The sequence below is a fragment of the Podarcis melisellensis genome, assembly GCF_964234715.1.
Source record: "Podarcis melisellensis genome assembly, chromosome: 7".
NCBI classification, from domain to species: Eukaryota; Metazoa; Chordata; class Lepidosauria; order Squamata; family Lacertidae; genus Podarcis; species Podarcis melisellensis.
This window is the reverse complement of record NC_138539.1, coordinates 40804608-40827835: the sequence shown is the minus strand read 5'-3', so window position 1 is coordinate 40827835 and position 23228 is coordinate 40804608. Positions and strand designations below refer to the sequence as shown.

At 40.9% G+C, this 23228-nt stretch overlaps 1 protein-coding gene and 1 long non-coding RNA gene across 21 annotated transcripts in view; one reads left to right on the top strand and one right to left on the bottom strand.

Moving 5' to 3' along the window:
* The window catches only part of DTNA (dystrobrevin alpha), a 179494-nt gene that overhangs the window by 30405 nt on the left and 125861 nt on the right, over positions 1-23228 (top strand). For 2 of the 20 annotated variants that reach the window (XM_081918500.1, XM_081918501.1), the window contains exon 1: positions 5548-5716. The exons of 15 other annotated variants lie outside the window; for them this stretch is intronic. Coding sequence is in view for 1 of the 5 variants with exons in the window: in XM_081918517.1 (XP_081774643.1) it covers positions 5700-5716 (17 nt within the window). In the remaining 4 variants the exon portion in view is untranslated. Of the gene's footprint in view, positions 1-5201; positions 5338-5545; positions 5717-5933; positions 6018-23228 lie in introns of those variants that run through there. 3 more of the 20 variants (XM_081918498.1, XM_081918517.1, XM_081918502.1) reach the window with 3 other exon arrangements.
* The window catches only part of LOC309373963, a 68951-nt gene that overhangs the window by 26484 nt on the left and 19239 nt on the right, over positions 1-23228 (bottom strand). The gene's annotated exons all lie outside the window — the stretch shown is intronic.

Sequence of the window (23228 nt, the reverse complement as noted above, 5' to 3'; positions counted from 1 at the left end):
TGAGGAGCTCAGAGCGGCTGACATATGATTTCCAAGTGGTCTTCCATCTATTGTAGCGTGCAAGACCCACAGTTGAACTCTGTCATGTGCCTTCAGACTGTTCACTGAGCTTTACTCATTTTTGTGTGTGTGGTTTTAAGGTTATTGGTTTTAATGACTGTATTATGCTATAATTTATGGCGTGATTTTGTTTTGCAAGCTTCCATAACAGTAGGCTGAAAAACAAGCTACACAACCAGGAATAAATAAACAAATTAATGTAGCCCTGCAAAGTGCTTATTCCTTATTTATGGTGGTTGGAGATTTTCATTTTTTAATTCATTGAAAATTACATTTTCAAGTTCTGTTTGAATGCAGTAATCACTGAAGGTAATGTTGGTTAAATCTCTTCTGGAATTTATTATTATTCCTAAATTCAAGCTAGATGCTGCATAATAAGTAAAGACAGGTCCCCTGTGAAAGTATGAAGTCTATGAAGGTAGAAAACAAAGAAAAATAGAGGGACACAGAGAAAGGGACGGTATTGTTATCATCTACTCCATCTACCTGTGGCCTTTAATAATTGCATATCACAGCAAGCCCATCCAGCGAATGGAACACAAATAAATTGTGGCAGTCTCTAAATTACAAGTTTAGTATGTATGAGACTTCAAGGGGAAATAGTTGTGGATATACTTTGTTGTTGTTTTGCATCAAGCTGTATCTCACACAATCATTTATGGAGAAGTGCAAGTTTTACACATTTGCAGAAATGAAAACCGACATGAGAGAGAATAGTTATTAGTTCAGAAGAGAAGTGTTTCCTTCCCCGCCAATATACAAATCTTGAAATCGTTAGGTAGCTTCTCTTCAGGCCTTGTTAAGAGAAATGGCTTTTGCCAGAAGAGCCAGAATCTCTGTTGAATAACAAGGACTCTGTGAAGAAGTAGAATTAGCAACAAATTGGTGACATTTATTAGTTACTTATAAAGTATGGTCCCTCTCCATTATAGATTCAGTTGCAAAATATTGAGCTGTTTTCCTTGTTAGTATGAAGTACTATGTGTATGTTGGCGTTTTCAGTGGCCAGGCACTTAATCCCTTAGTGCTGGTGTTCAAAATGTTTCAAAGCCTTTTCTGTACAGCTGAGCAGTAAGAAATGCCATTAGCCTTGTCTGCAGCCAAGCTGGTTCAGAACACAATTTGTTCCTGTGTACATGCGTAGCTGACCCGTGTACGTAGTATTGCTTTAGTTTCAAACGTTGTTAACAACTGTCGACAAAGGCTTTATTTTGTAGCTCTGGCAAGACTTGAACCTCTGTATAATACAAATGTTTTGCCATGCTATCCTGTATAAATTGGCGTGACTGTAAATTGATATTTTTCCAGGCTTCATTTGAAATGGCTCAATAATTCATATGCTTTACTTTCCGTCTTGGTGCTTGTTCCTCACCCACTTACTGAAATGTGTGCAGTAAGAAAATCCATATTTGAATGTGCATTTGATCTTTGCAAAATTAAAACTGCAAGATGGATATTTAGAAAGGGGAAATTAGAGGGTTGAGTTAGCCTTAGAACAATTGTTAGTATGGCAACATACTTCTTGGCTGTGTGCACATTCCCACACACTCTGTGTCCAGCAAATTTGAACCACTGGTGTACACACGTTGGCCACAATCCATATGTATCTTGTCACTTCTTATGAAATACTGCATTTTGATGCAACCCTCCCCCCCCAAACAGCTTTGAAGCAAATGGAGAAAAAGAACAACCAAACTGCATTTTAAGACATTTAATATGTACACAACCATACATATACTCTGATCCTACACATGTTTGCTTCAGAAGTAAGTTCCACGGTGTTCAGTAGGCTCTGCTCCAAAGCATGTATAGATTGCAGCCTAAGCCTCTGTGACACAGACAGGAATGATCAAGTGATCAGCTGACTTTAAGGATTAAATGACCCTATCGGCTGACCTGCAGTGATCTCAAGTGGGTAGGCTTTGAATGAAGGGCCTGGGTGCAGGTAGGTAATTTTAGATTCCAGATAATGATCGTAGGCTCCTCCACTTTAGTCATGTATTTCTTCAAGCACACATTTAACATTTTTATCCTTGTCATTCAACTGCTTTTTAAAAAACTACTGATAGACTCTAACAGTTAAGAGGGGGAAATGAGCAGCCTGATAATAAGTTTGTGTGTTTGTTTGTTTGTTTGTGTGTGTGTGCGTTTTGCACATAGTAAAGGTAAAGGTACCCCTGCCCGTACGGGCCAGTCTTGACAGACTCTGGGGTTGTGCGCCCATCTCACTCAAGAGGCCAGGGGCCAGCACTGTCCGGAGACACTTCCGGGTCACGTGGCCAGCGTGACATCGCTGCTCTGGCGAGCCAGAGCTGCACACGGAAACGCCGTTTACCTTCCCGCTAGTAAGCGGTCCCTATTTATCTACTTGCACCCGGGGGTGCTTTCGAACTGCTAGGTTGGCAGGCGCTGGGACCGAAAGACGGGAGCGCACCCCGCCGCAGGGATTCGAACCGCCGACCTTTCGATCGGCAAGTCCTAGGCGCTGAGGCTTTTACCCACAGCGCCACCCGCACATAACATTAAGCCAAATTCTGGTTTTGTGCAAAACTTCAGTCTTCTGGGAAAGTTCTACACTGGTGGGGTGATTTTGGCAGTGACCAGTGGGTGGCAGTTTAGCCAGCCCCGTTCACACACACCTGCTTGTTTCAAGATTGGATTCCCCGCCAGAACTAGATATGGAAGAGGATCAACAGCACTGATAATTAGCTCCGGTCTCCTATTTTGCCCCTTTCTTCCTATATTGATCTGACAGCATTATGAAACCTCCCTCCCTGGATAATGCTTGTCTGTGATCCCATTCTGCATTGTTATTTAATCAGTGGTTCTAGGTTTAAGATGGACTTGGCCATTAACTAATATTAGATCTGGCAGGCATATCAGATTTCAGCTACTTCTTTCCTGGAAAACCTTGGCATCCTTCCCTGATGTTTCTGCTCCAGTCTGTTTTCTAAATCTCATTAATATGTTTTTAAATTCTAGGAGAAAACCAGATAACTATAAAACTTAAGCTCTTTCAGCTGTGTGAGTTGCCCAAAGGTGAATTCTGTGTTCTTTTGGTAAATGGCTTAGATGGCTTCAAGAAGAAACAGACAAATTCATGATGGATATATCTACAAATGGGTATTTTAATTATTAAATAAAAATCAGCACTGCAACATGCGTTCCATTTAATTAGTTAGATAAGTTAATTAAAAACCTTTCTGGTTGATTAAAATGGAGCCCAAATTAATCACCTACCGTATTTTTTGCACCATAACACTCACTTTTTTCCTCCTAGAAAGTAAGGGGAAATGTCTGTGCGTGTTATGGAGCGAATGCCTGCGGGTGGCGGGGGGGATCTGCTGCAGTCGTGAGCAGAGGGTCCATGGTTCCCCTTCCTTTCCTCCTCCGTGGTTACAAAGCATGGATCCACATGGATCCTCAGGATTTTTGCATTGGGCTACTCCAAACTCACTGTCAGATCACATGTCTGTGGCCACAGCATGAACCACAAAAATCATATATCCACTATTTCATTTAGAATATTTTTTTTCTTGTTTTCCTCCTCTAAAAACTACGTGCGTGTTATGGTCTGGTGCGTGTTATAGAGCGAAAAATACGGTAATTGTTCGGGGTGGTAAAACAAAAATGGGATTCAATAGGGTCTCTCCAAGCTATGTGAATGGGCATTAAAATGGTAACTGTGATTCAGTAGGACAAGCAAATGTAAAGTGATGCACATTGGGACAAAGAATCCAATATATTCTTTGTATAATTCACATATGCACTGAAGGGGTCTAAACTAGTGGTGACCGACCAGAAAAGTGAGATTGAGGTTGTTAGTAGATAGCTCAATGAAAATGTTGACTCAATATGCAGCTGCTTTGGAAAAGGCAAATTCCATGTTAGGATCATTAGGACAGCAATTGAAAATAAAACTGCCAGTTCATAATGCCAGTATACGGATCTATGGTTTATCACAAATTATCAAAGGATAAGACTAACAGTGGCTACAAGCCACAATGGCTATATTCTCCTTCCACTGTCAGAGGCGGCCTGTCTCTAAATATCAATTGCTGTGAATCACTGGTGAGGAGAGTGCTGTTGTGCTCTTTTTTGAAATCTTTGAGGTTCTCCCTTTGTTGAATGTGCTTCTGCTAGATGCCTCTTATATTCAATGCCTGTCAAGTGTTTCCTTGTACATTCAGAAGAGCCTGCATAAGTTGAGGCATCCGCTGGGATCCAAAGAAATGCACAACTACTTCTGTGTGTCCAAGGAAACTTTGAGCTTGTGTTTCTTGAACACTAGATCTCCATGGCACATGGTGAATTGCCATCAGAAGCACTTTGCCTCTGAATACAAGTGGCTTGGGAAGACCAAGTGGGGAGAGAGTTGCTGCTTGTGGGCTTCCCATAGGCATCTTCTTGCCTGCTGTGAGAGCAGGATGCTGTGGACCAGATGTGGACAAGTGCCTATGAAAACCACAGGTACTGTTTTAGAAGAGCCATCATCCCCTGCTTTTTCACATAGACAAATTTAATGTCTCTTCTCAGATTTAATGGTTGCTGTCACGTGTACACACTTAAAAAAAAATCAAATAGAACAGCAAAACTTTTTAATTCAGCTTGGAAATCTGTATAAATTTGCAGGTGACCGTTAACTACTTAATTTAAATGGTTGCCATTAATCAGCTCAGTTTTCTATAACTGGCTGGCAGCACTGCTCAAATGTTAGCAATATAATTCTGATTACCTATGTTGGTTAGAAAATTACAGGGAAGCCCTGCTTCCGAGCCTCTCACAGTGACATCTGGTTGGCCACTTCTGGAAGTAGAATACTGAATTAGATAGATCGTAGTTTAATTTCACAAAGCAGCTTTTAACGTTCTTAAGACTGTGATCCCAAGCACGCCTCATCAGAAATTTGTTTCATTGAAAAATATTGAACATGGAAATAAAGATTTTGGGATCAGGATGTAAACATGATCTTGCCAGTGTAGTTGTGGAATACGATGGATGTTATTCTTTTAATATTCAGTGATGTAAACCTACAAAATTATGCATGTTGTTCAGAGGCAGAATAACTCCTGTGCCCTCTTGCTGCAGGCTCTGAGGAATGTCACTTGCAGAACATTCCTTCCCTGGGCAGCCAAGTTTGGAAGCTAGTTTATTCCTGGCTGCAAAACTGTGCGGGTGTCTGAATGGGGAGACATGATAGCAAGAGAACTTTGATTTCTATCTCTGCCCACAGAGCAAGGATCAATGAAAGCTTCTCCTTTCATCTTGCAGAGACAGGTAAAAAAAAAAAAAAGCAGCAGCTGTGTGGGGCTCTCCAAAGGAGAGAAATGAGGGGGGTGGAGTGACAAGAAGTGGGGGAGAGGAGAGAAAGGGAGTATATCTGAGTGCTTGTGATTGGTAAGCTTTGCAAAAGCATCTGCCAGCAGGACTTCAGTGGAATGTGAAACCAAATCATTTACAAGTTAAAGATAGACACAGAGTACACAGCATCTTGGGTAGAGGTTTAAATTCAGTCTCTCACAATTCCCTGCTCTGGAGCTTTTCTTCTTGCCTCCTCCTGGACTTTGTTTGTATTTCCTCCAGACAATAAAAGGACTTTTAGTGTACTGGACTTGTTAGGGAGGGTGGGTGAGAAGATCATGGTTCATACTGCTGGGTAAGTAGCAAGCTTCATTGGAGCTCCTTCTTGCTTTTAACTATACATGCTCACTTTCCTCTGATCTAAATGTTAGACGCAGGCATGCTTATAGGTAACGCTGCTTGTTTGCCCTTTATGTGTGGCTTGGAATGCATGCCTCGGTGAGCTGGCATTATACAACTTTACTTGCTGCGGCATGTTTCAGATCTCTTCTTATTTCAGTATCCTGACACAACGGTTTAAAAGTGGTGTTTCATTCCTGCTAGATTTATTTTTTCCCTACCCAACATGCTGGATCTGTTTCACTTGCAAAATTCAAGTGAGTACAGTAGTGGAAAGAAATTCTGTAGCAACAAACCTAAAGTCAAGTGGGGTTTAAAAAAAGGTTTTATTGTTAGTAGCAGGCCATCATAGTTGCAGCCTAGTGCTTCCATTCTGGTCTTGGCTCTTTTTCTATGTCACTCTGCAATGTGTAATTATGAACAGAAAACAGATTTTTAGTTCTGTGAAACTTGCTTGGTTTTCAGGCTGCTTTGTTCTGTGCTTTATAAGTTTATGTCCCACAGCATAGTAACAGTGATCCAACACAGGATTGTTTAGATATAAGGTACAAAATGACCTCTTGATTAATAAGTGCTTTATTATCAAATGTGTTTGCTTAGATTTTGCATCATTTTCTGATCCTCATTTGAACTGTAATCCTATTCTCAGTTTTGTTATGCATTTAAAGCAATGGGACTCTTGCATGAAACTAATGGCAGGATTATATCTTCTGCTCTGGGGAAAGGGATTTTATGAGAATATTTAAGAGATTCCTTTTAATGTAAGTATAAGGGGGTTTGGGCATACCTGCTTCTCTGCCAAGAAAGAATTTTATTGTGAGGATTTAATACAGGCTGTGGGTTGCTTTATTACAATTTGTAAAATGTCAGGTCTTCTGTTTAGTAATTTACAGCTTGCCATTTTTACTATGGTGTAAAATATATTTCCTGCTTTCCACTTGTGCTGTTGACTTTCTGAGATTCTTTCTGTAAAAAAACTTTTTGTGGTAGCTGACTGTAGCGAGAGACCAATTTTATTATTCCTGATATTCTAGTTTATATTTTGAAGAGTTGTTTTTAATGCCACAAGGGAATCTTTGCCTTGAAAACATAGAGAGCAAGACTGGCTGCATTCCGTTTCCTTCTTTTGGTGGAAAAGCTGCAGCACCTGACAGTTTGCCCTTTTTCCTTGTAAACTAATTCCATTTGTCACAGTGCTCAACAGTATTCTTTGCACCCGGTTTGGGCGGGGGGGGGACCTTTATAAACAACAGAATAAAGTTGAAGCACCAAGTCTGGATGCCATTTCCTAGTGAATGCAATTGAAAAGAAGCAGAAATTATGTACAATGCATTTTGTATTCATGTATTTTTTAATAACTTGTTCTTATGCTAAAAATGGTGGAGAAGAATTTGGGGATTATAGCTAGTTGAGTGAGTTCTTAACTCTTAAGTCCTGTGTTACTGCTAATCTCTCATGTTTCATGTAGTGCCAGCAGTGTATTTCGATACTGGAAATTCCAGTGACAGTATCTGTTTACGTGTTAGTGTCCCTGTGTGTATTTCATTGTACCCTAGCTTCAGAAGCCACAAAGCAGGCTACAAACAACTTGAACCAGGGAGATCACTAGGCCATTTTATGAGTGGGGAAGGTCCAGTTTTCTTAGGACTGGGCAGTTCTAGCATCTATATGTTGCAGGAGGGTCGGACTCTGTACACATTACCATTTGCTCTCACGCCAGCGCACTCCTGCCCCTAGTATTGGAAGCAGTGCACACATAATGTTGGTCACAATCCATCTGTACCCTGTGGCTTTTTGAGAAATACAGTGGTACCTCGGGTTAAGTACTCAATTCATTCCGGAGGTCCGTTCTTAACCTGAAACTGTTCTTAACCTGAAGCACCACTTTAGCTAACGGGGCCTCCCACTGCTGCCGGAGCACGATTTCTGTTCTCATCCTGAAGCAAAGTTCTTAACCCAAGGTACTATTTCTGGGTTAGCGGAGTAACCTGAAGCGTATGTAACCCGAGGTACCACTGTACTCCGGTTTGATGTGCTTTCCCTCAACCCAGCTTCCTTCTGATGGGGGGGGGGGAGAGAATGGAAGCCACGGTTCAGCTGCAAGCTACATTTCAGACAGCCGTTGTGCATGCACAGGTGACAGCACATGCACAGATTACAGCCTCAGTGAATTGGAGTTGTGTGTGAGGAAACAAATCAGGTAATTTCACATTGGGTGGAGGCATCGCCTCCCTCTCTGGTGTGTACAGAAAGCAGCTTGAAATGCATAGCCTCAGCTGCAGTGGTAAATTCTGAGTGCTGGGAAGTTTCCCAGACTTGGTTCTAGACGTTTCTTTTTTATTTATTTATAAAGGTATAAAGGGTATAAATAAATCATGGTTGAAAACTTAAATATGAAAACTCTTATGTAGCTTTTAGAAGCTAGAAAACTGTGCTTTTCTAGTTCCTCTAAGCCAAATGTAAGTTTTCACATTTAACTTGTAAAAATGAACCCCTTTAATTCCTCAGTCCATTGCACACTGACCTGGGAATAAGCCCCACTGAACACAAATGGGCTCACTTCTAAGTAAAGATGCATAGCCTTGCATGCTGATTTCAGTGGAACAAAGCTAAGCACATGCTCAGCTCTGATTGAAACTAGTGAAACTCTAGTGTGCAGCCAGGTTTTTTGACTGGATTATACCATTATATGTTGTTTTATTATTCTTAGATATATGCCCTATGTTTCTTTTGGATAATCCTCATGGTGGTAAAAAGTTTTTTTTAATGTTCCCATACCAGTGGAAAGTCATTCCAGAAAGAAATTCTTGGTTGCCTTCAAGTCTAAAACCTCATAGGCGTGGCACAGAACAGATTCCAGGGATGTTCTTACATTGACTTTTATCCAGGAAATGGAAATGTGATAGCCTTCTCAGGGGCAGTGATCACACTGGCAAACTTAACACTAATATCAGGGTGGCCAGGAATTTCTGCTTGTTGCTTGGTGGCAATTAACATGAAGGAAGGACGCTTCTCAAGCTAGAATTGTGTTAAGTCCTATGGTAAATGGCTAGTATGAACGTACTCATGGAGGACCACACAGAGATTAATGGCCATCTGATTTAGCTCAGGCACAAACATGAAGTCATAATAAGAATGGCTGACCAAAACCAGTCCTCTCTCACACACAAGCTTCTACATTGTGTCTGGGCAACTAGAGCCTCATCACTGCCCTATTCACTTTCATTTGTAACAACATTGGATTCAATTTATGAGTCCCATGGCAAAAGCTCGTGCAAGGACTTCCGCTTGTGAAGTGGGCTTCCCCCCTCTCCTCCCCCCATGACCCACCCCATTAAATTGTCTCAGCAGGTGGTGGGGAGAACTCTCAGAACCGTGGGGGGAGAAGAGGGGTGGTTGTTCCATCTGGCAAGCTGAAATGCTTGCCCTGACAGAATGATTGACGTAGCACAATGTTGAATTCTACCTATTCTCCATCACTGCAAAGTTTCCTATCTGTGGTTCCTTATGCTCATAAAGGGCAGTGACTTTCTGTAGAGTGGTTAAAAATAATGAGTCAGATATCTAAAAGTACTTTAACAACTGCGATGGGTAGGGAATTGTTGTCTGACAGCTTTTTTTAGGTTCAAAGTGCCAATGAAGCCTTTAGAAATCTTACATTTGTGGACAAAATGTTTGCTTTAAAGATACAAGGGCTTTTAGAAATGTAACTGAGATTCTTAGCATAAAAAGTAACAGTTTTGTGGCACCTTAAGGAAAAATACAGGATATACTTTTGTATATTTGTATATTTTTGTCCATTTCATTAGATACACTCAATCTCATAACAAAACCATTTCACACTGGGATTTTATTCAATGACACAAAGTGTTGCAAGTGGCTGTTGTGGAAAGTATAAAAGTGTTTAGAGATGCATTTGTCAAAAAAGAACACGTTAACAGAGAAGTCCAGTAAAGTCAAGACTTTCAACCTTTTTAAAAAAATACTGATAGCATGCACCTTAGCTTGGCCAGGTCATTTAGTATGCTATCATATATCCACTTACCTGAAGGTAGGGGGACTTGCTTTTGAGTATACATGAATAGGCTTGTTCTGCCACTGTAGGCTTCTGTAACCTTAGTAAAGTCAATAGAGGAAGTGTGCCTGTTTTTACTTATCTATAAGACTAAGATAATAACAATAATTTTTTATAAAACCCGTTTAGAGAATGGCAAGCAGCATCTAAGTTTATTACCAGAATAACTAATCTTTCACTAGAAATCTTCCAGTGGCAAGGCTGTCACATCCACAATACTGAACTGTTCGGCAAAAACTAATCAAATTGTGAACGAACTGTTCATGCTTAAATGTAAGCTCTTTCCAATAGAGCAACATGAATATTAATCTGTGCCACCCATTGCTCTTTTAGTGCTATGAAACTATTCTTCTTCACTACAAATATAAAACAGAGCAATTGGCTGGGTTGTTGTTGTTGTTGTTGCTGACGACACTGTGTTTTGGAGAACCCAGAAGTACCCTGGAGGCTTGCCAGGGGTTCCTAGATGTGAATGTTTTAAATGCTGTTAGGAGACCCCCTATTCCCTTCACAGAGCTACAATTCTTGATGTTCTATGGGAAAAGAGATTGATTGTTAAAACCACACTGGGAATTGTAACAGAGGGGAGCAGGGATATCCTAACCCTTCTCAGCACCCTTAACAAATTGCCATTCCCGGGATTATTTGGGATAAGCCATGACTTCTTAAAGTGGTATGATACTTCTTTAAATGTATAGTGCATATGAGGGTCTAACTTACTATTGTCTGTTGCATTGACTAACACAGGCTCTCCAGGCTCTGACAAGCCCCACCCCCCATCACCTGCTACTTAATATTTTCTTATAAGCAACAACAACTGGGAATACCAAGTATTGAACCTGAGATCCTCTGCATGCAAGACAGGTGCCCTCCCACTGAGATATAGTCCCTCCTTAGGATAACTGCAGGTGATGTTATACTATAATCGTACCTTGGTTCTTGAATGCTTTGGTACTCGTACGTTTTGGCTGCCGAATGCCGCAAACCCAGAAGTAAGTGTTCCAGTTTGGGAACGTTTTTCAGAAGCTGACGTGGCTTCTGCTTGAGTGCAGGAAGCTGCTGCAGCCAATCAGAAGCCATGCCTTGGTTTTTGAATGGTTACGGATTAAATTCAAGAACCAAGGCACTACTGTATAAGTGACTTGAAATGCAAGCTTTTCCACAAAGTTATAGGACTGCAGTGGGTGAAAGTGTACACAGAAACCAGGAATGACTTTTCCATTAATGACTCGTTCATGAATATAATGTGGAAAAAACTATTATCCGTATTTCTGCAGGAATGGTGCATTTCTTATGAAAATGATGCACTGGGTAAGCAAGGAAAATTTGTATTGACCGACTGTTCTTAAAATAGAAATATACTCTTTGACTATATTTTGCTTCCCTCACACTTAGGAGTGTTCAGCAGCTTTCAGCTGGCCTCTGTTATATCTCAAAGCTTCAGGCTAAGCCAGGCATAGATTAACCAGCACTGACTGTACCTATTTCACAGGTCATTAATTCTGCCCTTTTCTGTTGTACTGCACTGTAGATAATGTTAAGCTTTGTGATCAGAGTAGCCACGTATGCAGTAAGGAAAAAGCAGGGAAATACACACTTTTCCTTGAAAAGAGAGTTTTATAAAACTGTTTGCAGAAGTGAAATGGGCGGAAATGAATTGCTAGTGCAATGCTACTTAGTTTTGTCATATTCTTGATTAAAGCTGGCAAAGATTTGACTTCCAAAATGAGTCAGCATTCATAAATCTTTGCAAACGCGCACTCAACTCACTGTGGTAATATAGAACAAGACCTTTTTTGGTCTGTAGTCAGGAAGTACTTCACATTTTAATGATTAAACCAGCTTTACAATTCTGCATAATCTATTTGGATTTATAATTATGGCAGTAGTTTTCTTATCTTTCTACGGTTCAGTTCCTAGAAATAGTTCCTGAACTGAGGTAGATTGCCATGTTATCCTTCCCTGTTGTATCAGAAAGGTTAGGACTGTATGAGTATAAACTGAATTTTTTTGTGACTCTAGAATGGATTTAGTAATTGAAGACATTGCACAGCACTTACTTTTACACCCGAGTAGTATGAAAGTCTTGTTTCCAAAAATTCTCTGTCTTCTAGCCTGTTTACCCACTTGATTCAATTCCTCAAACTATCATATTGTCGTTTCCAGTAATCATTTTTAAAAAAATAAAGCCTCCACCTGGTACCAGTCCCAGTGTAACCTTATTTTACACCTCTGAGCATTTCATGCTAAAAAAACTGTTCAATTATTCTTCGTCATCTTTCCCATGCAAGTGGTTTAAATAAAGTCTCTCCATTAGGTTAAATGGCTAATTTGACTAATTAGTCTTAGGTCCAAGCTTTGTGTCCCTCTACTGATACTATATGTGCACTCAGGATATTCTGATGCTGAAGTGATCATTCATAGTGGTGAACACAATGCATCCTTGAATTGTATTCATCATGGTCATTTGCCATGATTTGTGAATGCTCCATAGATGTACATCCAAATGCATTGTCATGGGTAAAAAGAAAAGTGTGTTCAACATTACATCAGTTTGGTCCTAATTCATGAGTTAATGTTGCTTTCTTAGTATCTCACTAATACTTATATTTTGCAGGAATGCTACAGATGGTTTTTCGCTGTCCTGTTCAGCAATGTTTGCCTGAGATCCATACTCCTTCACTCAGAATATGGACTTAAGCAAATTCTGATACATCAAATACAAGATGAGCACTACATTCTCCCAAATTCTTCTCTGGCTCAGAATTTAATCTGAGGCAGTGAAGAATTGAACTTCCTCCATCCACAAGCCTCCACCCCTGTCCTCCAGCTGTCTGCTTTCTTTGCTCCTGCACTGGATGCAGGAAGTGAGAATGGAGAAATGGCTCCGTCCCCTCCAGCACCTGCTACAGTAACAGGTCATACCAGTAACAAATTTAGTTGGTCTCTAAGGTGCTACTGGAAGGGATATTTTTTCCCCTTGCAAATGTAGTTTACTCAGTGTCTCTGACATCCATTCCTTTTGGTCAATTCTGATCATGTTTTATTTTAATATTGCAATGTGCTTTCAGTGTTCAGCTCAGATATATTATTGGTTAATTTGCTAAAGTAGATTATAATTAGGCATTGATTATATTATTTTACACATTTTTCTGCAGCATTTCTAGCTGTGCAACCCTATATTCTGCATGGGCCTCACGCTTGAGGCCACAGGCTTTAAATATCAGAAGACAGAACTTGGGACCACCAGAGTATCAGCTGTTAATGACCGTATAATTTCATTACTATTGACATGGGAAGTATAATTCAATCAGGATGATTTGAAGTTACCACTACTGGGAAGGGGAGGGCAGGGTAACAGTTTAATCCTCCCTACAATACATTTGCATTGACCTACTTAAAATACAGAAGAGAAACTGTCCCTTTCCATTGCAACAAAATGGATTTGTTCAGTAACTGAACTGCAACTGTGCATAAGGAGATTTTATTAACAATTCTAGGAGGAAGCATAGCTGCAAGATAGAAAACATGGTTAATTATCTCAACTTAATTATTGGAGATGACCCCATTTTGTCCAGTGTCTAAGGTGTTGCTACCTAAGTCAGTGAAGACTTTGATGTGGATACCAAAGAGTATGAAGTATGGAGGAGAAGAAAGGTGCCTCTACTTAACAAACATAGTGCTGCCATTAATGTTTTTTACTAATATGAAAAGTGGACATTCAAGGGCTGCAATCTCCCCTTCCATTAGTGGTTTTGTATGTTCTTTTTAGTAACCCTGGTGCACTACTGCAACAGTATGCTTTCTTTCTTTCTTTCTTTCTTTCTTTCTTTCTTTCTTTCTTTCTTTCTTTCTCTCTCTCTCTCTCTCTCTCTCTCTCTCTCTCTCTCTCTCTCTCTCTTTCTCTTTCTCTCTTTCTCTCTCTCTTTCTCTCTCTCTTTCTCTCTCTTTCTCTCTCTTTCTCTCTCTCTCTCTCTCTCTCTCTCTCTCTCTCTCTCTCTCTCTCTCTTTCTCTCTTTCTCTCTTTCTCTCTTTCTCTCTCTCTGTGCTCCCAGTAATAAGAGATCACTTTGTTCGCACCCTATGGCCAAAATGTGTCAGAGAGTCCCGTGAGAACTTGCTGTGTTCTTTTACTGAACATAAGAATGCAAGATGGGCAGAGCGCAGGTTGATATGATGATGCAAAAATCAGAGATGGGTAATCACTAGGGGTGCTTGAAGATTTCATTTGAACCGCATTTTTAAGCAAACCAAAACATTGCATGCTTCCTTCCCCATAAGTTACTGCATGTGTAGATGGTGCCTGGGTGACCTGGGCCATTCTATTTATGCTATATAACCCCCTTCAAACCCAAAGATGTCATACGATGACCACTGATCAGATCAGAAGAATCTTTATCTGCATCAGCCACTAGCCACAGCAATAAAATAAAATGTACTAAAGATAGAGGTAAAAACCTAACTATACAAAATACATTTTGGAGGTTTACATCCATTGATCCATCTGATGCAAATTACTGAAAGTGACTCTCGATAAGTTCTTAGGAATGGGAACCTTTCACACCCCAACAACCTATGAATTGGAGATGTCCCTTCAGTTGCATTTTATTTTTTCTTATGCTAGTCCTCCCTACTGAATTCCAGGGTAATGAAATGGCAGGGAGTGAAAGTCTGGCTGGAAGTAAAAACCTTCCAGGAACAATAACAATGCCCTTCAGTTCTCCTGAATGCAGCTGCCAGCATAGGAGCTGTACAATGGCCAAACAATGCCTCAGGCAGTGCCTATTAAATGACTGTCTTATGCTTCAAAGCATCTCTGATTAGGTTTCAAAAGCCCAAATATTAATTAGCATTGTACGGTTGCTGAATGGGCCCATTCTAAACCCCAGGTATGCCCAGCCCCTATGAGGGCTCTTTTTGCATTAGATGCCTCTGCTAAGCTAAGTGGGTTGTTGTGTTAGAGATGAGAGGTGGTGTAGTGCGGCAGCTGCATAGATCCAGGTCAGTGCTTGCAAGAGGTTAATTAAGATCCTTCCATATGGGCAAATTACAGATGTAAATCAGGCACAAGACAGGCCCTGTGGGTTGCTCTGTGCCATGCTAGGCCTCCAAGTGGCTTTGAGGAGGAGAACCTCTGGGAGATAAATCCAGGTTGTTGTTGTTGTTTTCCCTTTCATGCAAAACAATGAATTCTGAAATTCCCCCTGCTGTGGCTCTTGCTTGCAAGAATAGTGGCCAAAATGATGGCTCTGCCATCTCCAGTGCCAACTGGCTCAAAGTTGTCGCTTGCTTGTATTTGTAAAGTGACAGAGCAGCACGTGCTGTTTGGCATTGCCTTCCAACTGTGCTAGCGTATTCCCTGAGTTGCAGAGCATCTTGGATGAATACTGAGTTATAAAAGGAGAGTAGCTTTGAGCATGTGGCTGCAAAGTTGGCCTGGATGGGGGGGGCAATGGAGTTGGTTTCATATGGGTTATTGCCTCTCTAGTCTACTACACATACCCTGAATTTTTCTCATAAAATGTTGGAGGGTATGTCATTTTCATTTCTAATTACAGTACCATTATTAAATATTTAACACATACCCTGAATTTTTATCACAAAATGTTAGAGGGTATGTTGTTTTCATTTCTAATTACCATTATTAAATATTTCAATATACCTTTTGCCGTTTACTGCACACATACTATTACTGCTATTTTTCTTCCTCCCAACCCCCAGCCCCCAGCCCACCTACAAATGTGTCCTCTTTTTTGCTCTTTGGAATATGGCAACCTACACTATACATATTTGGAAATAAAATGTTTTCTGAAAACTTATTAAAATATAAAATCTATTATGTTGACAATCCTGCTCATTCATTTGTGCTACACAGAACAGAAGGTCAAATTTGAGCTCTTAGCAAGGAGGTGTCACTTCACATTAGTTGAACACGGCAGAAAGCTTTAGGAACACATGTTAATAAAGATTTTTAAAAATCCTCAAACTCATATACAAATATGGAAGCAGCTGCCTGAACCAATGAATAACTTTGGGTTGTTGGTGTTGTTGTTGTTAAGCAAGGTCAGCATTATTATCTGTAAAATGTCTGCATTTCCCTCTACAAATAATGGACATGTCTAGAAACACATTGGCAGTAGATTCAGGATGGGCAAAAGGAAATAAGACGATGATAAGAATCTATTCTTGACTTAGTAAACAAATAATCAATTTCTGATTCATTACCAAATACAGTAATGCGATGATGGCTACTACAATGGCTTTAAACAAAAACCAGACAAGTTCATGTAGGTTAAATCCAGTGATTTTTTTCTAAAAAATAATAATTAGGGGTACTCTCATTTTTACTCAAGAAAATCACCATTTTATAGTTCAAATTGGGGGAAAGAAATACAGTAAATGGACAAAAGTACAAAGATTCACAAAATGTGTGAATCTGCGTACTCCCCAGAAAAAAGGCACCATTTAAATCTACCAGTGACCATTGAAACTGAAGCCCCACTGATTAGATTCAGTATCTCATCTTACAAAAAGCTGTGGGAGAACAATTAGGCATGTCTGGCACCAACATGTCCTGTTACTTCACACACAAGATTTTTCAAGTGTATCCCTAAAAATATGAATTCACACCCACATGTATTTGCAAACGCACATATACAGCAGCTGTTCTCTCTGGGGATCTGTGACTAGCTGCAGAGTGCAGCCACAGCGCACCCAGATTTAGGCTGTGCACATATCAGATTAAAAGGCAGCAAGGTGGTTATCCCCACTGTGTTTAAAATTGCATGTGCACATCACTGTACTGTGTGCTTGGATGTTTTTCCAAGTTGTCCACGGTCAGTCCACAACAGTAGGCGAAGAGGGGGAATGGCTTACATTTTCAAATTGGATTGAAGCTGGTTGGGGGATAATGCCCCAAACACAGTTTTCCTCATGAAACTATAGGATAGCTGTGGGTTGTGGTTCATATCGTATGTACACAGCTTCACACATAGCCAGGATTGGGGGTGGGGGGGCAGGGCACCCACTTGTTCTCTTCTAGAATGAGCTACCTGCTATGCAATTGATCAGTTCGCAGAAGCCACACCTATCACTCAGTCAGGTTGCCAGTTGCCTTGCTAAAATGTGCCACAACATCATCCAAGTGACCTCAATGAGCATTTCAATTTCAAATATTCTGATTCTTTCTGCTTTTAGTTAAGTATTTTTATTTATTTACTTCATTTAGGGGGAGAAGCCACGCCCATAGCTTCACAAAGCAGCAGTCAGCACACACTGGATGCAGAGTTAATTGGAGTCTGTGTGCTACCTTGCTCTTTGAAATAAGTGAAATGGCCATAAATGGTGCCTGAACAATAAAAAACTGGAGTCTGCGCAGTTCCGTAATGGCATGTTCTTCCTCTGGGTAGGCAAGCATTGGTTTTCCCCTGCTCCAAATGCCTGCCTGTATCCTGTGTCCCTTCCAGCTCAAAAATAGAAGGGCATGTGGTTGTTTAAAGGTATCTTCTTTCCTGGGTCTAGTATCAGCCTCCACCTCAAATTGCCTTTTCCACCTCTTCTGTGTTGTTCTGCCAATATAATCTCTCCAATCAGTGTTCCAAAGTGACTCAAACTGTGGGACCTCCGCATACCTGACCTTGAGAGAGTCGATGGGTCCATGCTTACTAAATACATTCATATCAAAGTAAACAGAAGCATCCACTTGCATCCACACAAGGTCTAGAGGTCTTTCCTTCCAATATTTTGCACTATCCAAAAATATGTCTGGTTCCAGTCAAGATCAGTTGTCATCCTTGGATAACCCCCACTCCCCACCCCTGCTTTAGAGATTAGAGCAGGATAATAGCAAACTAATCTTAGAACAGAGTGCTAATAAATATGCATCTGCCTGCCAGTCTCCATATTTTGTCATGGAACAATGACATGTGTATAACAACTTCAATACAGTGATAATGCTTTTTATCCATAGCATGTGTCATCCAAGGATTTCACAGTGCTTTGTATAATTTATTTAGATAAGTTTTACAATACCCTTGTGAAATAGGTAAGGGATATGTGTGGGTCATTTAACCCAACTGAGTTGCAGCCAATTTTGTGATAAAATACGGGTTCTCTTTAATGGAATTTAGCACACAATGCGTAGCAGAAAATGAGGAATACCAAAATAAAGACAGGATTTTTATTTATTTTTTCCTGCATTTTAAAAAGTTTTTGAAAACCTTTACATTGCTTGTGATGGGGAAGAACTTTTTTTAGGTGGGGGTGGGAGGCTACACAACAGAGAGATCAAAACCCATTTTATAATTTACCATTGGGATTACAAATGACTCTTACCCTCTTCATACACTTGGTTTCACAAGTTTCAGTTATGTCCGAGATTATTGGGCCTGTAAAAAGAACCCTCCTAGGAATAAGTCATTCAAATAAGGCCTGATTTGCATTTGGAAAAAGGCCTGTGGTGAAAAATGTAACCTAGAGTCCAGTATATATTTCAATAATAACTCATACTAAAATTTCTAGAGAAAGGGCATTGTATTTATTGAAGGTCCCTGAACATAGGGACGCAGGTGGCGCTGTGGGTTAAACCACAGAGCCTAGGACTTGCTGATCAGAAAGTCGGCGGTTTGAATCCCCGAGACGGGGTGAGCTCCCGTTGCCCAGTCCCTGCTCCTGCCAACCTAGCAGTTTGAAATCACGTCAAGTGGAAGTAGATAAATAGGTACAGCTCTGGCGGGAAGGTAAACGGTGTTTCCATGCGCTGCTCTGGTTTGCCAGAAGCGGCTTAGTCATGCTGGCCACATGACCCGGAAGCTGTACGCCGCCTCCCTCGGCCAGTAAAGCGAGATGAGCACCACAACCCCAGAGTTGGCCACAACTGGACCTAATGGTCAGGAGTCCCTTTACCTTTTTAACTGAACACTTACTAATTAACTTATTATTATTATTATTTACTGAATTTATATACCGCCCTATACCCAGAGGTCTCAGGGCAGTTCACTACAACTCCCATCATTCCCAGCCAACTTAGCCAATGGGATAATGGGAATTGTTATGAAACAACATATGTGGGCCCCAAGGCTGAAGGACACTGTTCTAAGGGCATGCAACATTTACTCTGGGGTTGCCATTGAAAATGGGGTCCTGAGGAAGCGATTACACGTGCACACACCAAGGGTCTATAAATTTAAGCTGACCTTGGACATATGCATGGCTGACCAAAAATTTGTGGTTGCCAGGACCATGCTCCTCCTGCAAAAAGCCATGAGGTTTACATTTGAAAGGTTTCATGTTTTTTATTTCACAAGCAAAGGTCACAGCTCTCAGCTTCATCACATTCCAGAGAAAAACCATGCTCATATGAATTGAATAATGAGTCAATATCGGGTCCTGCAAAAGAGATTCCTGTTTGTAACTGTAGGAAGGAGGCTCCCTACAGATACATATGCCCATCTGCAGGAGAAAACCTCCGCTAAACCTAACTGGCCTGACTAGAGTCATCATTTTGATCAAAGTGGGAATTATGTTCCCATCCATAGTCACTACACATTATGCATGACAAGTTGCTTGCATCTCTAGCTCAGTCAGGACTATGGTCTGACATAGGGAGACAGAACTATTCATTTTGGACATAAGCTGGATAGGCTAGTTAACATTCTGGGGTTTGTTGTTTTTTTCTCCTGTGTTTTTATATAATGAGATATTAATATTTCCTTTAGTTATTTGGAAAACATGCAAAAGTCTTTAGCATGGAAATCTCATATCACAGCTTGATCACATTCCAGAGAGAATCTTGCTGGCAGACGGATTTTCAGAATCCATTACAGGGTTTTTTCTCTCCCTAAATCCATGCAATTATTCACCATGAAATCCTGTCACTGAATGCTGAGCATTTTCTTCTTTTAGTCTTACATGAATGTAAGCATTCCACTGTGAGTGATTGAAGCCTCAATTGTTTCCAGGTTACAGTACATGTTTTCATAAGGCTTTGTGTTTCACCACAGTGTTCCCTAGAGTTGGAAACCCAAAGTGAATTCCTTCTGACTTGTAATCCTACTTCTCTGAAGAGGCAATCCTACTAAGATTGCTATTAAATTGTGTGCAATGCCTTCAGTTTGTGTTATGTCAGAGACCTTGCTTATAGGTTTGACCAAAATTACTCTCTTTTTAATTGCATCGTGTTATCTTTGGAGACCAGGTCTTCAGTTGTAATCTATAGGTTTGCTATAAACATACTTAACTGGACTTTTGCTGAGGAGTTCTCTGTTTATGAGTCTCCCTGCTGGGTTAGTAATTACAAAAGGTCTGGAGCAGCCAGATCCTGCTGTTGTAGTGATCATTAAGATCCAGGAATCTTCTATTATTGATACTTGTGTTCATAAACACTTCCTCAGGATGTAGAGTCCATCCTGGCTCCCTAGACCCTCCCGTGTAGATGAGCACTGCATTCTTCAACCAGTTGGTAAGCATTCCCAAGCCCTTGATGGTGTGGTGCTGCCCAGGACAGTAACCAGGGTTGAAGTTACCCAGGCTTCAGTGCTGTACATTCAATGTTGTGGGGGTTACAGATCTTCTTGTTTGTCGGCCCATTGATTTCTATGGATGTTTCTAATCATGGACAGGCAGTAAATGCAGCATGGGAACTCTGCTGTTTTATTTAATGATGTCACCACAGACTTTTCAGTTTCTTTAGCTTCAGACTGCTGCTTTCTCTGTGACTAAAGCTATCAACCAGCCTTCTCCAAACTGATACCCTTCAGATGTTTTGGAAAGCAGAAAAATTCCACCCCTATGTTTTGGGGAACCCCAGCAGAGACTGTGGAACCTGATGTCCTTCATGATGTCATCCCTGTCAATACCAGAACTGAGACTTTTTTTGGCATCCATCTGTCTTGAGACACAATGGAGTGCACCTTCAAGGGTGGAGAATCACAGTACCTGCTGTGGCTGCAGAGACTGGTAACTCATATCTGCTGCCTCCCATGTTGTTTTTGCTGTGCTAGCAGCACGTATGTGACCTCTCCAGGGCACAAGCCTGAGCAGTGTGTATGGAGGTTCTCGGCTGCCCAGGAGAAAAGACCTCCCTCTCTGCATTGCTAATGTGATCCAAAGGGAGGCAGAGCAATATATTTGGCAGCAGTGTGGCTGCAGGAGTTGCCAGAAAGAGGCATACAAGATGCCATCCAATCGTCTTAGGGACTGCACTCCAGATTTGGGTAGGGTTTACTTATTAGCATTTTCTGCTCCCAAAGATTTCCTGAAAGACAGCAGGTGCAGATTTTTCCTCAGGGTTTACTTCCAAATCTTTCTCATGAATGAGTATGGCTGCAAGGCAATGGAAGTTTAGAATCAGTTTTCCTTCTCCTAGATGGACTACCTTCCCAGGTTGATGAGTCACATCTACCCCTCACTTCCCTCTATAGCACGTGCAGAAACTGGCTTCTTGACTATTGGACCCACTATTAGTCTCATCCACTCAATCCACTGAAGCCTGTCTTCACATGCAGGGGAAGTCCCTAACCCACTGAGGGTTTGAGGCCCATCAGTTCCCATCACTTGGTTTAGCTGGCCAGTCAAAGCCGTTTCCTGGGGTGTGGCCACTGTTGCATGCTGACAGTTCTAGGAGCCACGGGTGAGAGCTAAGTGCAAGACAGGGACCAAAGGTGGACAAACTACCCCAGTAGGAGCATGACATGTTTCACACCAGAGGTACTACCCTTCACCTGCTGGAATTTTGAATGGCTACTGCAAATGGTAGCTTCTTCTTTTTTAAAGGATTTTTGCAAAAATGGCCAGAAAGAAAAGTGGAAGTTCCAGGAGATATCTATGCTTATGGAGATGAATTAATGGTCCATTATGTACTAATTTATTTTTAAAATAAATAACAAAATTATAATACCACAAAGAACTAATACTAGATATACTGGGTTTGGAAGTAGATGAAAGAAGGGCTCAAGAAGCTGTTTATCAGCCAGGTATGTGTGCTCAAATTGAAGACTTGATACAGCCATGTACAAAATGTCAAACCTTCAGAAATAAAAACCGCAAAGGGCCTGTTTTTCCTTGAGGGATTTCAAAAAGACCTTGTCACAAGCGACACTAGAGTCTCAAGGCAGAACAATGAAATGATTGCAGTACAAATTGGCAGAGAGGGTTTCAGACACTGAGATGCCTGAGACTACATCAAGAAGCAGAATGATAGGAAGACCTGTAAGATGTGAAGAGTAATATTTTCTACCCCAAAAGTTATATGTAATGATAGTAGGGACCAAACTGTTCCCATGATTGGGTGTATGATGGGAAGCAATTCTAGGGTCACAACAAGGAATTGAAACCTCCAGCATCCACCACCCTTTCTTCTTTGTGAAAGAGTTGCACAGTGTTAAGTAAAGCTTACTTCCTCCAAAATTTCATTCTCTTGGAGCACCCTTTTATAAAGTTTGCAGCTCCAAACATCCAAGTGTGGTTTCTGAAAACTGTAGGGAGTTTGACCTATCAGGGCAGCAGATGTCTGTGTGCCCAGGGGCCTCCTTTATTTGGTATGTTCTTGGACTGCCTCTTGCATTGGCTTTTGCTGTCCCATATGGTTTAAGTCACACCAGCAGCTTCTATGCGTCTTTGACTTGGGAACAAGTCAAAAGTCAGATTTTGAAAGTAATTATAAGGGTTGGTAATTCATATTCAAGTCAAGTCAAGTCAAGTAACCTTTATTGGCATCACCTAAGAACAATCAGAATACATTCAGAATAGAAGGCTAGTGCGATCTGGGGTAATTCATATTGCATCGAGCACCAGCATCGTTGGGCATGTGCCAAAGCCCCAGTATCCTGGGAGGACCCATCACAGTGCACCTGCAGTCTCCCACACTTGCCCTTTTTCTTTGGTTGGTGGTGGGATTGCAGTTTGCTGTCATCCTGAGGGAGGGAAGCAGCTTTGCATCCACTGCGATTAGACCATCTTTGGGAGACTGGGCCTCCTCTCAGCCTATCCTGTCTTTGAGAGGTTTCCCAATTGTGCTACTGTATTAATGGAATGCCATCCACAGAAAAGCTTACCAGCACCAACCTTAATAATAATTTTAGTAGTAGGCAAATGCTTTTTAATGTTTTTGGCTAGGCATTCATAGAATCATAGAATTTTAGAGAATTTTAATCTTCCGGTAATGACTACTTTGTTAGCTTTTATTGATTTTGTATTAGGATTTCATAGTATTTGTTCTACCATTTTAAGCAGATGCTGTCTTATGAGCTTTGTGCGAAATAACAAAATAACTGGCTCCCAACAGCGCCAGTATTATGGGTCTCTAAATCTGACCCCAGAGTTCATGGATGAATGGGTGCATATTTATGCATTGCATTTACATGGGGATCCAGTACCATTCCAAGGCAAGCTAGAA